The 13,676-nt window shown below is 42.0% G+C and overlaps 1 protein-coding gene across 5 annotated transcripts in view; it reads right to left on the bottom strand.

Annotated features, from left to right (window-relative positions):
• Nucleotides 1-13,676, bottom strand: part of SORCS1 (sortilin related VPS10 domain containing receptor 1) — a gene marked incomplete at both ends in the record, with an annotated part of 468,623 nt that overhangs the window by 54,665 nt on the left and 400,282 nt on the right. For all 5 annotated transcript variants that reach the window (XM_079793712.1, XM_079793713.1, XM_079793716.1 and 2 more), the window contains one exon: nt 11,496-11,667. In XM_079793712.1, coding sequence (XP_079649838.1) covers nt 11,496-11,667 — 172 coding nt within the window. The remainder of the gene's footprint in view (nt 1-11,495; nt 11,668-13,676) is intronic.

Raw genomic sequence — 13,676 nt, forward strand, 5'->3', positions numbered from 1 at the left:
GTTTTGTTAGCTTTTCCCATTTTCAGGGGGAAGAGAAACCTTTTGAACTAGAAATGTATTTTCGATTAAGTGAGGTTCATATGGTATCATATTTTGAAAAGGCCAAGTTTAAAATGCTGACATTTAAAGGATTAATTCACAGGGAAAGGAAAAGCAGTTCAAATCCTATGAATCTAAGGGACCTGCTCTTCTGATCTATGCCAGGCCGAGCATTGTGAGGGGGACACACCACAGCTCTCAGTAAGGACATGGGCAAGGATTCTTCCCTAGGGAGGGAAAGAAACTCCATTCACAACTGCAGAACAAATATCTACAAGCCTAGACATTGTGCAATGACTTGGATCACTAATAAATATAAATGTCAACCATTCTTGCTGACTTGTCCTTCATTTGGACAACCAATGTGGACTGATCAATTTCTCATTCCCTTTCTGGTCAGTTTCCACTCCCATGTTTTCTGAATTTTCAACAGAGTTGCTGCCAGCCAAGCCTAGAAGAAGAGCCCACCTTTAAATCTACTCACATTATTTGGGACAAGTGTCTCAGGAAGATAGCAGGGAGAGTTAGGGTTACTATTACATGGTAATGAAACAAACAATAGAGTTTCTGAGAGAGAGGGGAGGAAGGGAGGGAGGACGGTAGGGAGTGAGGACATGGAGGGTAGGAAGGAATGAGGGAGAGAGAGATGATTCTTTGTGGGGATAGCACTTCAGGGCATCAGCATTTGTGAGATCCAGGCCTCATGATGTGGGCACGGGCCTCTGGACTTGGTACTCCACACTAGGATGCAAGAGCCTCAAGGGGTCTAGTCTGACAGTTGACGGAAGCAGTTTCATTCCTGCTGTTGTCGCTTTGCCCACTCAAGTGGAACAAACTGGGTCCTAGGCCTTTGCCTTTATGGGCTCGGTAAGCCCAATACCACTGTAACTCCAGGACTTTGGGCTCACCTGACATCAGCTTCTGAATTCCTTGGGTTGTAATTATCATCTGAGGCAGGGATGCCAACTCCTTTCAGAGATTAAGAAACAGGGCAAAGGGAAGATTGCCAAAGTCCTAGGTCACCATTTGATTAGGCAAGCTGGCCTGGCTTTAAATGGCTGTCTGCTCATCCATCCATCCATCCACCCATCCATCCATCCATCCATCCATCCATCCATCCATCCATCCATCCAACCATCCATCTAACCACTCAACTGATAGATATATATTGAGTGTCTATCTTGTGTCTTGCCCTAAATGAGAAAAATAGATATGACCAAACAAACCAAACATATATGGGCCGGGGTTTCTTGAGCATACCGACAACTAGTGAGAAAAATGGCCTTTAAATAAATAATCTCAAAAATAAACAAGAAGTCATTTTAGGGGGTCACATGAAGGAGAGGGGCTGATGTTAAAAACCTATACAATAGCGAGAGGTGGCATACTGAAGATCTGATCTGACTGAGAACATCAAGAAAGGCTTCGCAGAAGTGATATTGGAGCTGAGGAAGCTTAAAGCAAAGGAATACATGAACCAAACAAAGGATGTGAGTGAATGTGATGGAGGCCAAGGGTCCAGGCAATGAGGACAGAGGAAACAGACATGCAAGGGCCCCGTGGCAGAAGTGGGTAGCATAGTTGAAGGAGCCTGAAGATATAGACACAATAGGACCATGTTATGAAATGAGACTGGAGGGGAGAAAGTAACATTTTAGGACTTGTGGGTCAAGTTTCTGATTTTGATCTTTTTCCTAAGAGCTGGGAAGCCATTCAAGTGCTTTAAGCAGGGGATCGGGGGATAATGGCATGATATTTTTTAATTCAAAAATATCACTCTGGCTATAATACAGAGGCTAAATTAGAAAGAGGCAAGATTTCTGGGAATCCAATTAAGGGAGCTCAGGGCAGATGATGGTGCATTGAAATATGAGTTGCAACAGGAAATTATATGCACCTTCCTGGCAAAATTAACTCCCATGGTTTATTAGTTTTGAAATCAGGGAATCTCAACCTTTGATATCGGCCTCTCTTACAAAAATTAAAAGGAAAAATGCTGATGTCCGGCTACCATCCCAGACCCACCTCCTGGTACAGGACCTCTGGGGAAGATGCCTGGCCCTGCTGTGGTCTGAGAAGGTCTATAACTGAGGCTGGGATGCACCACGGGTTGGGGCCCTCGGGTTCAGATTCTTGAACGTTAGCTTTTTGTGGGATGGAATTCTGAAGATGAACAGATAGTCCAGGACAAGCTGACACTGTCCTTATTTTATCTTGGTGGGATGGTAAAGTTTTCCCAGGACGTTTTAGGATGCCCAGTGCTAAGGGTGCATTAATAAAGTTAGGCAGGAAGATCTGAATCCATTGTTGGCGACTGGTACTTAAGCACCAACAGAAGTTCCAGGATCCATGCTCACTCGTCTAGGACAACGAGCTGCTAGGTGTGTAAACTTCTAAGGGCCGGGGTGTGCCCTTCATGCCCGTATCCTCAGTACCTAATACAGGGCCCACAGAGGGGCCAAAATTTCGCTCAAGAAATTTTGAATATGGTGATCTCTAATGTGTTTGTTCACCAAAGTGCCTTCTTACGTGTTACCTCATTTGGCTGTTAGGAAGCCTGGGAGACAGCGAGGGCAGGCGTCATTCCTATTTGATATTCCAGAAGAAGTGGGTCACAGACAGGCTAAGTAAGATGCCTCAAGCCCCTCAGCTAGAGACTTAAGAAAGGGTTTAGGATGATCTGTGGTTTAATGCTACCCATGCAGCTCAGCCCTTGTTGAACTTCTTTGATTGAACGTTACTTGAGATACCTTTCAGAGTGAGCGGAAGGTGATGGCAAAGGCAGGGCATCACTTTCTTCTTTGCTTGTTAGACTCTATTCCTGGCTCTACCTGTTTTCTCCCTGACAACACTTCTATTTACAAGTAGAAGGATGGGCTGTCAGGAGGGCTATACACCATTCTTTTTCTTTTTTGAGAATTTTTGTAAGAGTTTAACTGAGCCAAGCTGCTGACAATTGCCAGGAAGCAAGATCTCAAACACTCCCTCCATACACCATTCTTATGCCTTCCTTCTGGTGAAGCAGTATCATGTTCAAGCCATAGAGGAGACAGAGAGCATGGGAAACAATAGGTATTCAGAATAAGTAGCTGGGAAAATCTTGTGTAGAACTGAGAGTAGCTTCAAGCTAATAATTCACAAGTCATCATTCCTGAAACAGAACCTAGGCTGGCAAATACCTAAACTATCATATAAAATTCTTAAGCCTGAATGCTGTTCAGTCGCATGCCCTAATATAGATATAGAACTGAGACTACTAGCTCAAAAGGAGTGCCAGAGAAAGGCACAAAAGCCAACGGAAATCCATATGGGGATTCTCCGAGGGCAACACTGACTCTGAGATAGAAAAACAAATACATCAAATGGCCTCAGTGAAGCCAAGATTAGCCTGAGGAAGGAAAGGTGTGTGAACCTATCAGCTCCTGTAACATGGCTCAGAGAAAAATGGGAAAACAAATGAGGCAGTGACTCAACAGGGGCAGCTTCAGACTGGAATGAGACTCCCAGACGCTCCCAATTGTGTTAGGGACCTGGGGCAGGTAGACACTGGGTTCATATGTCAGAGCGTGGTCCCTGCAGAACCCCAGCGTGGGCCTGACTCAGGCGTCCTTAAAATTTATGCAGAAATAAGTACACTGTAGAGAAGTGACTATAGTAAAACCTATTTTTGTGCACCATTGTAAGTACTATAAGCCTGTGTGTGTTTGTACAGGGGAAGGTGCCAGCAGATATAAACCAGCCTGTTAACACTGGCTGAGGGGGAAGTGAGGTGAGGGGCAGAGAGAGCAGCAGGGTTAAGAGAGAGGGGGGAACAAATGAGGGGAAGAAAAGATTTCACCAGATTTAATAGGGGGTGGAGTATTGTATAGCACAAGAAACAGTAAAAAAAAACCCACACAAAACAAACAAGCAATCAAACAAAAACACCACTATTCGGTCTCTACTATCACTGTAAACATGTAAATATCAGTTAAGTATATGAGAACTAATTGGAAGGTAACACAGATATAGGTTAGATTGATGAGAAGATACAGCCAACTTTAATATTGGATTTCAGTTATTAATTTAATGCTCTTTGGAACACAAGTGAGATTAAAAATATCATAAAGAGCATTAAATGACAGAAACAAAAATCAGATATTTTAGTCTTCTCAAGGCGAAAGATATTTAGGTGGTGGGAGGGGGTAAGAGCATGAAGTAAAAGTAGCCCACCACTGCCTTTAGCAACCCTTCTTGAGGTAGGAATAGACTCAGGTTAGTAGGTGTAGACTCAGGTTAGTAGGTGTACAATCAGGTTAGCGAGGTCTTGACCAGAAGCAAGAAAGGAGACAACTAAGGTGCAATGTACCCTGGCCATCAAACAAAACATCCCATCAGCCTGTGGACATGAGCATATGGAGAGAAGTGCTATCTAACTTGTGCTTATTCAATCCAAACTCTGCCATGTGACTTCTTTCATAAAGTGTGCAAGTAAGATTGTTCTACAACATCTCCTGATGGTCATTAAGAGAGAAGAGAGAGAGAACATTTCTTGAAACTCTACTGAGCCAGAAATAATAACAACTGCTGTCTATATAGTATTTCATTTAGTCTTCAACCCTTAAAGAGTCAGATTTAAAAGACAGCTAAGATTTGTATAGCGTCACAAGACGAGGTTGAACCAAGCTCTTCTTAACTCCAAGTTCATCACTCCTACTACTTGTTCACAGAGACTCTCAATTATGCTATTGTGCTCCTTCTCAGGTGGGTGCTGAAGAATGGAGACACTCACATGTGAAACCAGACAGCTTTTGTAAGCTGCAGTAACTGAAACCCTTTAGAGGAATGACAACATGCATCAAATTCTTCATTAAGTAATGATGCAAGAGGAGCCCAGTGTAATATGCCAGGTTCTACAGATGACCATGGAAGTGTAAGGTGTGCCTGCAAAGATCCCAGTTGACATATATATGAGTGAGATAAGTCTAGACAGGAATCAATTACAGTACCCGGACTGGACCTCCTATTTTATAACAATAAACTGAGCCCTTCTGGTACAGGCACATCAGTCTATGATAAAAGGAAGTTGAACACGCATGTTCTCATTCTGGTCCTCTTTGGTGTCCCTTCCAGGAGGCACTACTCTGGCTGAAACCTGGGGCTGCCTCACTAAATCCACTGGGAGAGAGTCTTTCCTGGATGTCTGGTTTGAATCATGTCCTATGAGCTTCTTTTCCTTTTCAAAACTGAGCCCTGGAAAACAGTATCAAAATATCTAGATATCGCATGATTGAGGAATACAGAGTCAGCCTCCTCCTCCTCTTGCCTATTCAGAGATGGCTTTATAGCACAGGTGTCTCTCCAAGTGCCCAGATCGCCCAGCTTCTCTGAAAGCAAAGGCCACTGTGAACTTGGACACCCTGACCTGGAGGGAGAACGTTCACAACAGTGAGGAGGGCAGTGCACAGAGTTTTATGATCTCACCAGAGACCTCAGGTGTGACAGAGCCAGGGAGACCAGACTAAGAACCACCAAATCATTTTATGATATGTCACCTTTTCTCTGATGAAATGCAGATGGCTGGGCTCTTCTTTGAGGACTCTGATCCTTGGAACTTGCCTAACTCTCCATATCAAGAACTGCCACTGGAACATCAAAATGATTTAAGTCTGCACTTGCAAATAAGCCATAGCACCATGTGTTTGAATGCACAGCAAGCTTTGTAGGTTCCTTTTTGTGTCTTCTGCACTTGGTGTCTGGCTTAGAATGGAACAGAATGCCTACCATTCGGCAGGAGGAACACTTGGCTTGTGTGAGCAGATAAATGACTATGATCCAAAGCCTCTTTACTCCATCTAGATGTTGTGGTGTAGCGAGGTCAGGACCTTGGCCCCTTGTGTTTTGGAAACAGTTTTCAGGTGATAAAGGACATTGCTATACTGATACCATTGCATGGTAACATTAGAAATCACCTCAGCAGGCTTTGGCAGAAAAACGATGACGCTGCCAAATGATTTAACTCTTACAAATGCTTTTGAATGACTGTAAAAAAAATCACTCTAAAAGTAAAACAGTATGATATGTAATAGAGCAAATTTTGTAATAGAGCAAAATTTACACTGTAAACAAAAGAGCAGAAGGAAAATTTCTTTAGGAATATACCTATGTAATGAATTTTTCTTGGTAGTAAAATATATAATAGAAATGTGTTAGTCTCATTAGAAAATAAAAATAAAGAGAAAAGGCATGGTGTCTCATTGAGAAAATGTAAACAATAAATAAAATGAGGGGGAAAAATTCAAATCCCCCATAATCTTACCACCCAGAGATTACATTAACAGATTAGTGGATACCATATTAGCCAATGTGAATGTACCACCACCACCACCACAGTAACACTGGGATCATTGTACTGTTTTATTTTATGCTGTCACTGAACTAAAACCCCCAGTAATGAGATAGGTTTTCTCTTTGCTTGTCAAGGCAGGCTGAAGTTCTTTGCAAACATCTAGTCCCTGAAACCCTAGAGAACAGCAATGCACCAATGGCTGTGGACCAGTATTAAGGGGAGAGGAAAGTGGAGTCTTAGAAAGAGTTCGAACCAATCCAACCCGAACTTCAGACACTAGGCCTCTGGCTAAAGACAACCTACATTGCCTGTCTCATTTCCTTCCTTCCTTTTTTAAAATGGCAGCAAGAAGAAAGAAGAAATGAAGAGGCTCAGTTACCTTTCTAGAGTCAAAGAGAAGAAAGCTGAATGGCGTAAGGAATAATACATGAGAAAGCCTCTGAATCCCCATGGCTCATTGAAATCAGCTCTTGCTCCTTTGTGTGGAAGGAGAAAAGAGCTGAGGTTTCTCACTCAGATCTGGGCTGGCTTAGACACTGACACCTGCCTAGACATCACATTGCCTGCTACCTCTTTGTGCTACCTCTAACAGCCCCAATTCTTCTTCAGATGAAAAAGTAGGTCACAGTCTTTCAGGATTTCAACCAAAGAGCGTCTCACAGAAAATTTCAGCGGGAGTCATCTTCCCTACCATCGGAGGGCTGGCAGCGCCCTGCAATATTTATGAAGTGTTATTACTTTATGGTCACTCCCATGCTGCCATACATCTGTCAACGTATGTGGAGCGACCGGTCATTGAAATCCATCTAACGAGGACACAACCTCACGTCTTGAAGTTAAATCTCACAGAAGCAATACTCATGAATTCGCCTTATTAAGTTTCAGTCTTTGTATGTAAATGAAAGTATTAAAACAATGAGATACAGATCAAAGTCTTCATTTTAGTCTCTCGCCTCAGATTTAATTTAAAAGTCTTAAATTATGCAGCGAATTGCATCTCTTTATTCTTATGGCTGTTTAAAATGTATTTAATTATCTTCCCTAACACGCAGAGACTACTTCTGCCTAGCAGTCCTCTCAAATGAATGCATTCCAAATCGGTTTTGCTGAGTTCTTAAGAATAATTAGGCCCTTCACCATCCATCCTGTGCCTTCAGGGTCTTGCATTGGATTTCTCTGGGAAGCCGAGTGATTGCCTTGAACGTCTATAGGCTCATTAGGTGCTCGTTAGTGGTCCAGAGGACATCCATCTTCAGCAAGTCTCCAGACAGAGTGATGCCACTCCTCACTGAATGCTTGAGTCTCAGAAAACACTTTTGATCAGCTTCCTGAAATTCAGGTGTAAATGGAAAACAGCTTCTTTGACACAATTTTATGGACTCCTCCTCCTCTCTAGGTTGGACCCTTGATCAACTGTTCTTTTTCCTTAAAGAACCAATGATGCATGAATGCATTGGTGGTAGTGGTGGTGGTGGTGGTGGTGGTGGTGGTGTATGCGCGCGCGTGTATGTGCTTTCCTCTTGAGTCTCAAATGGAATCAAGGCTGGCTCCTTTACCCTATAACTTCTAATGAAGGTTCTGTCATTAGAACATATTGGAGAGAAGCATAAAAGCAGCAGGAATCGGGTTCCTGACAAGGGACCTTTTTATCAATGTGGTTCTTGGAGTAATATACCAAGTGAGCCATGCTGTGGGATTTGAAGGTACTGGGTTATGGAGTCACTTTTGTCACTTAGATGTGGTGGGTGGCCTCACATGCTATTAGCAGAAAGGGGTTCTGCTTCTGGCACATGTCAAAATCTGCAAAATTCTGACTTGGGTACATCTTTTTGTACCTGGAGGTACGAGCTAGCATCAGTGTGCTTAGCCTTTGATTATCTCTGGTCAATAAGAAGTTTTCTTCTTGATTCTGGTTTTAGCAAGGTTTTCATTGATATTCTTGTTAGAATTAGGACATAGGATAGTACAGAATAAAGGAAGGGATTTAGGTTTCAGAGCAAGACTTTAATAGCTTTGGGATGTTATTCAAACTGTAAGTGGTTTTTTTTTGTTTTTTATTTTCCTTTAAAGTTTGGGCTTTGTGACCACTCTGGAAGCCTATCCAAACCCGCACACATTGAGTTCCTATCAATCTCTGGGGCACAGTGTGTAGAGATGCTAGAGCTGTAACCATGAATGGCATGGCCCCTACCCAATTATTTATAATTTATTGGGGGGTGCTAAAATATTGTTACAATATAATGTAGTAAATTAGTTTTTCATTTTGTTTTAAATGGACACAAAATATTTATGTTCTATTTCATGTGGTGAGGTTTTTTTTTAATTTAAAACTTAATATAGCAGCGGTCTTAGTTAACCTAAAACATGATTTCCACCAACTGAACTATGTATACTCATAAATGAGAAGCACCTGGTTTGAAATGAAAACTTAATGAAATATCTGTTAAAGCACAAATAAACACACACACAAGGCTAACTACTTGGTGGGGCAGGTGACTCCTCAGGTCTTTAATGCTTTGGTTGGCATGCACACGAGATGGAGCCTACATGGAGGGGTTTGTATGCAAGTCACTGGGGGCAAAGAAATGAGGGTGGCATCAGCCTCTAGCCCAGCCTAGCCCTGTGGACAGAGACAAGCCTTGTAGGAGTAAACCGTGAGACACAGGCACAATCATTGGTGCCAGAGTGACGAAATAATATACCGACATGGAGAGGTGAGCCTTCTGCCCACTTCTGCATTAATCGCACTGTAGTGTCACAGCAGAGGGTAGCAGAGGCCTATTGGTCCCTCTGGCACTGAAGGACCTTCTGCTTTAGGGCATCAGAAGCATGGCATATATCCCTACTGTTATGAAGAACAGGCACGAGGTAAGAGGACATGTATAAGACATTATATTCAAAGTAAACTGGGGAGCATCAAATTCAAATGAGAAACTGACTCTTAGAAATTGTGAGGACATGGAAACTCCATGTATTGCCAGTGACATATGTCAGGGATTTGTGGTTCTTCTTTTCTTCTAGATTAAATTTTAAAAATATTATACCATGATTAAGTTTGGATGGTAAACTCCTTGAGTGCTGCCTTCATATCCCGTGCTTTCCGATATCTTTCAAATAGATCAAACGGTGCCAGATACACAGTAGCCATTCATTGAAGGCATGGTCTTGCACAGAGGGGGAAATCCAAGAGAGAACTGGCTTCTTTTTGGCTTAGTTTTTAACAAACTGATCCCAAGCATGAACCTTCTCAGACAATCAGGGGAAATCTTGGTTTAGATATGGACTAGTGTCTAAGAATATAGGAGCAGCCATAGACCAGCCTGGCTAGGACACTGATTACCTATACTTTCTATTCCTTGATCTCTGTCACTTCCTGTCCCCAGCCAAGCGTTTCTAGGGAGCCTTACCAACCACATAAAGTTCTTTCCCAGAAAATGGTTCTTTCCACAATAGAAACACAATGGACAGGCAAGATACCATGGAGCCTGGATTCGACTCCCAGCTCTACAATGCGGTCACTTTGTGGTATTAGGCAAGTTACTTTGCCCTCTGTGCCTCAGCTGGGTCATCTATAAAATGACAGGGATGACAATCTCTACTCATACAGGGCTGCTGTGAGATTGAAATGAGACAATCGGTGAAAGCATGCACAAACCAGACCACTGTCAGTGCTCAATAAGTGTGGCCTATCTGAATTGTTATGATGCCATATTTCAGTGCTATCCAGCTACTCAGGGACATCCTGCTTCTCTTTATTCTGCACGAATTATCACATGCATCGTCCATGCTTACGTATATAATCCAGAGGTGGAATCTAATGAAAACAAAAAAGCCAAAACTGATGAACAAAATAGATCCAGAGACATGGAAGCAAGGGAAAGACTGAGGGACCTCAGAGAGAAAAGTGGAGGGGGCGGGGGGCTGGGAAGAGATTAACCAAATAATTTATATCCCTATATGCATAACCCATGGATACAGACAATAGTGAGGTGAAGCCTGGGAGGGCAGCAGGAGCCAGGTGGAGGGGGTCAATTGGAAACAGGAGGACATCTGTAATATTTTCAACAATTCAACAATAAAGATAAATTTAAAAAATAATGTAGAGATCAATAGAGAAACTGAAGTTGTTTCTGCAAGAGGAGCTGGTGAATCATTAGCACAGAATCCTATGGTCAGACGTGAGGCCCCCAGGGCCTCCTGATGTGGGCGCAGGCCTCTGGGCTTGGTATTCTGCACCAGTTGACAAGAGCATCAAGGGGCCGAGTCTGACAGCGAAGGCAGCAGATTTCCTCCCTGCTGTTGTAGCTGTACCCACTCAACTGGAATGACCTGACTTATTTTTTTTTCCTTTCTTGTGCTCAGAAGGCATGCATTTGCATATCTTAGAACCAGATTCCTCAATCTGTTCCCACATCACTCAGCCAAGTTTGAGGTGCCCGATAATCTTACAAGGAAAGTTAAGCTGTACAGATAAGAGCCTGGCCTCTGCCCCTGGAGGGTGCACTCCATTTGTACAAAGGCTGGAGCTGACCAGGAGTGAGTTCTTGTTTCAGATCTGGTTCTACTGTGTTCTTAGAAAGAAAACAGAAACCTAAGCCTGCCTTCTAATCCTTCGAGACTACTTGCTATTTTGCCCGTATCACTTACATATTGTCCAATAACCCAAGGAGGGGAAAAAGCACAGACTATCATGCTGCTTCTCTGTGCTTCCCTTCCCTCTGGAAGGTGACCTTGTCAGTCCCAGCTGCCCTGGTTGGCCCCGAAACCAACTGCAATCGTCCCATCTTTGAGTCCATAAGAGCTGTTGAGCCAACACTTTCTGTTTGGCCTTCCATGGGGCATCTGAAATCTGACCTCTTACACATTGTGGTGTATGAACTGGCAAAGTTCTTGAGGGAAATACTGCAATGAAAATCACTGCAAAATGTCTCAGAGAAGGGAAAATTATAACAACAGAAATAATAACCAAAAGCAGAATACAATATTTAAATAATAATGTTAAAATATGTAAATAAAACCCAAAAAGATGTATATAAAACCCAAAAAGATGTATATAAACTAAACCACAATTTCTTGGGGGAAAATCACTGGCTCTGGAAGGCAGAGGGGAGATGGGAATCGGTCCTACCTCTTCCAATTGCACCATGAGAGTGACATTGTGCCCTTGCTCTGCTGTCAACTTTCCATCCGCCGTGACGATCCGGAGACCCCGTGGGGCCTTCCCTGGACACTTCTGTGGTTTGGCCGTGTACTGTTCTCTCACGCCATCTGTGCAGTTATTGGAAACCACCTTCCTATACCTACATGGAGAAGAGCTCAAGTCATAATCCAGCTCATTATAATTCAGATCACACTCCCAATGCTTTAAACTGAACCTGCTGCTTAGCCCTGAGGGCTATCACTAACTACATTTCATGGTGCTCTGAGGATTATAAAGCACCCAACAGGAAGACAGATGATCGTAGCAGCATATTGGACCTATTACTAGCCCTTTCATATGCTTCTTTCATTCATTTAGTCAATCAATAAATCATTTCACTTCGGAGCTGTGGGAAATGCGTAGCAGTAGAAGACATGGTTCTTGCCCTCACTAAGTTTATAATCTAGTTGAAGAGATATGTGGATAATCTAGGAGATACTCCAAAGGTTATATAATTAAGGGTTAGAATGAGTAATATGTATCACAAGGGAATTTTCAATTCGGAGAAAGAATAGATTGTTATGGATGACATGGTTTAACATTAGATCTCACAGAGCATGCTATAGTAATGGCATAGTTCAGAAAGTTGGCTAAATTTGCTCATTTCTACTCAATATTTCATGTGGGGTTATACTGGCTAAATCATTGAAACTTCATATTAAGGAGACTTCACTCTGCAGATTGAGTCAATCCTTCCTACACTTTTGCTTATTTCTTATTGTTTTTGCTTTAATACAATAATAAATTATCCTATAAGTTTACCCTATACAATTGATCAGAGTCATAATAAATTAAATCTAGCTCTGAAAACAATAGCCTGCAAGCCAAATCCAGCACACGGCCAGTTTTTATAAATAAAGGTATAATGTAGTTTTAGGATGATTAACCTTTAAGGCTTTGTAGGTTCAGTGTTACCTATTCATCATCTTTTTTGTGTGGTGGTCCACAGTAACCATTTTATGTATTCATATACGGGATGTCCCCCCCCCCCCCCAAATGTATACACATACATTTTTTTGATAGCTCAATTGATGCTTCTTTCTTTTCAGATGTAACCCATCGGAATTAATAATTATTCAAAGTGTGTATACATTTTGGGGAACACCCTGTATTTGATTACCAAAGACTAGTGTCTATAATTAGTGGTAGAGTTCAAACTGGAAGCAAAGCCCCAGATCTTCCACTCTTCAAGACCAGGTATGAAGGGCCAGCTAATAAATGCTTTAGCTTTGCAGGCTATATGGTCTTTGTGACAAGCGTTCAACTCTTTGGTTGTAGCATGAAAGTGAACAAGGAATGAATGCAGCTGGGTTAAAAAACACACACACACAAAAAGAACACCTTTATTTATAAAAACTGGCCGTGTGCTGGATTTGGCTTGCAGGCTATTGTTTTCAGAGCTAGCCAAAGTCTTTTCCTTGATTTCCCAGTCTCAGAATTGACTACCTAAGCTCATAGTTGAGAAAGTCAAATTAAATACTGTCTGAGGAAGTGCTCTGGCCACTATGGGTCACTACAAGGTCAATTATTAATCTTTAACTTACCTTGTAAGGTAGTTGTATGGATTAAATGGATTAATGTACACAGAGTACTTAAAACCACCCTGACAATTAGCAAGTGCTGGTGAAATGTTATTTTCATTTAATAATAATAATGTTACCAATTATTTTTATTTAATATTATTATTTGACCTGTTAACCACCCTCATGTCTTCCAAATGTCCTTAGGATAAGTCACAAATGTCATAAACTTCTGCCAGAAGCCCTCTACAAGCTAACTTCATTCTAATTTTCTGGACACTTTCTCCCCCACAGCTCATTCTGCTCCAGCCACACCTCTCTTTTTAATCAAATTGAAAGTATTTATTTTATTTTGCTCTTTCTGCTTCTATGCCCTCCTGTATGCTCCATCACTATCATGCTTTCAGTCACAGCTTATCATCTGTCTTTTCCTGACTATGACAGTAAAATAGTAAGATGTAAGTTCATATTTCTTAAAAATATATATTTTTATTGACTTCAGAGAGAATGGGAAAGGGAGGTAGAGATAGAAACATCAATGATGAGAGGGAATCATTGATTGGCTGTCTCCTGCACGCCCCATATTGGG

This window comes from Cnephaeus nilssonii (assembly GCF_951640355.1).
Source record: "Cnephaeus nilssonii genome assembly, chromosome: 16".
Lineage (NCBI taxonomy): Eukaryota > Metazoa > Chordata > Mammalia > Chiroptera > Vespertilionidae > Cnephaeus > Cnephaeus nilssonii.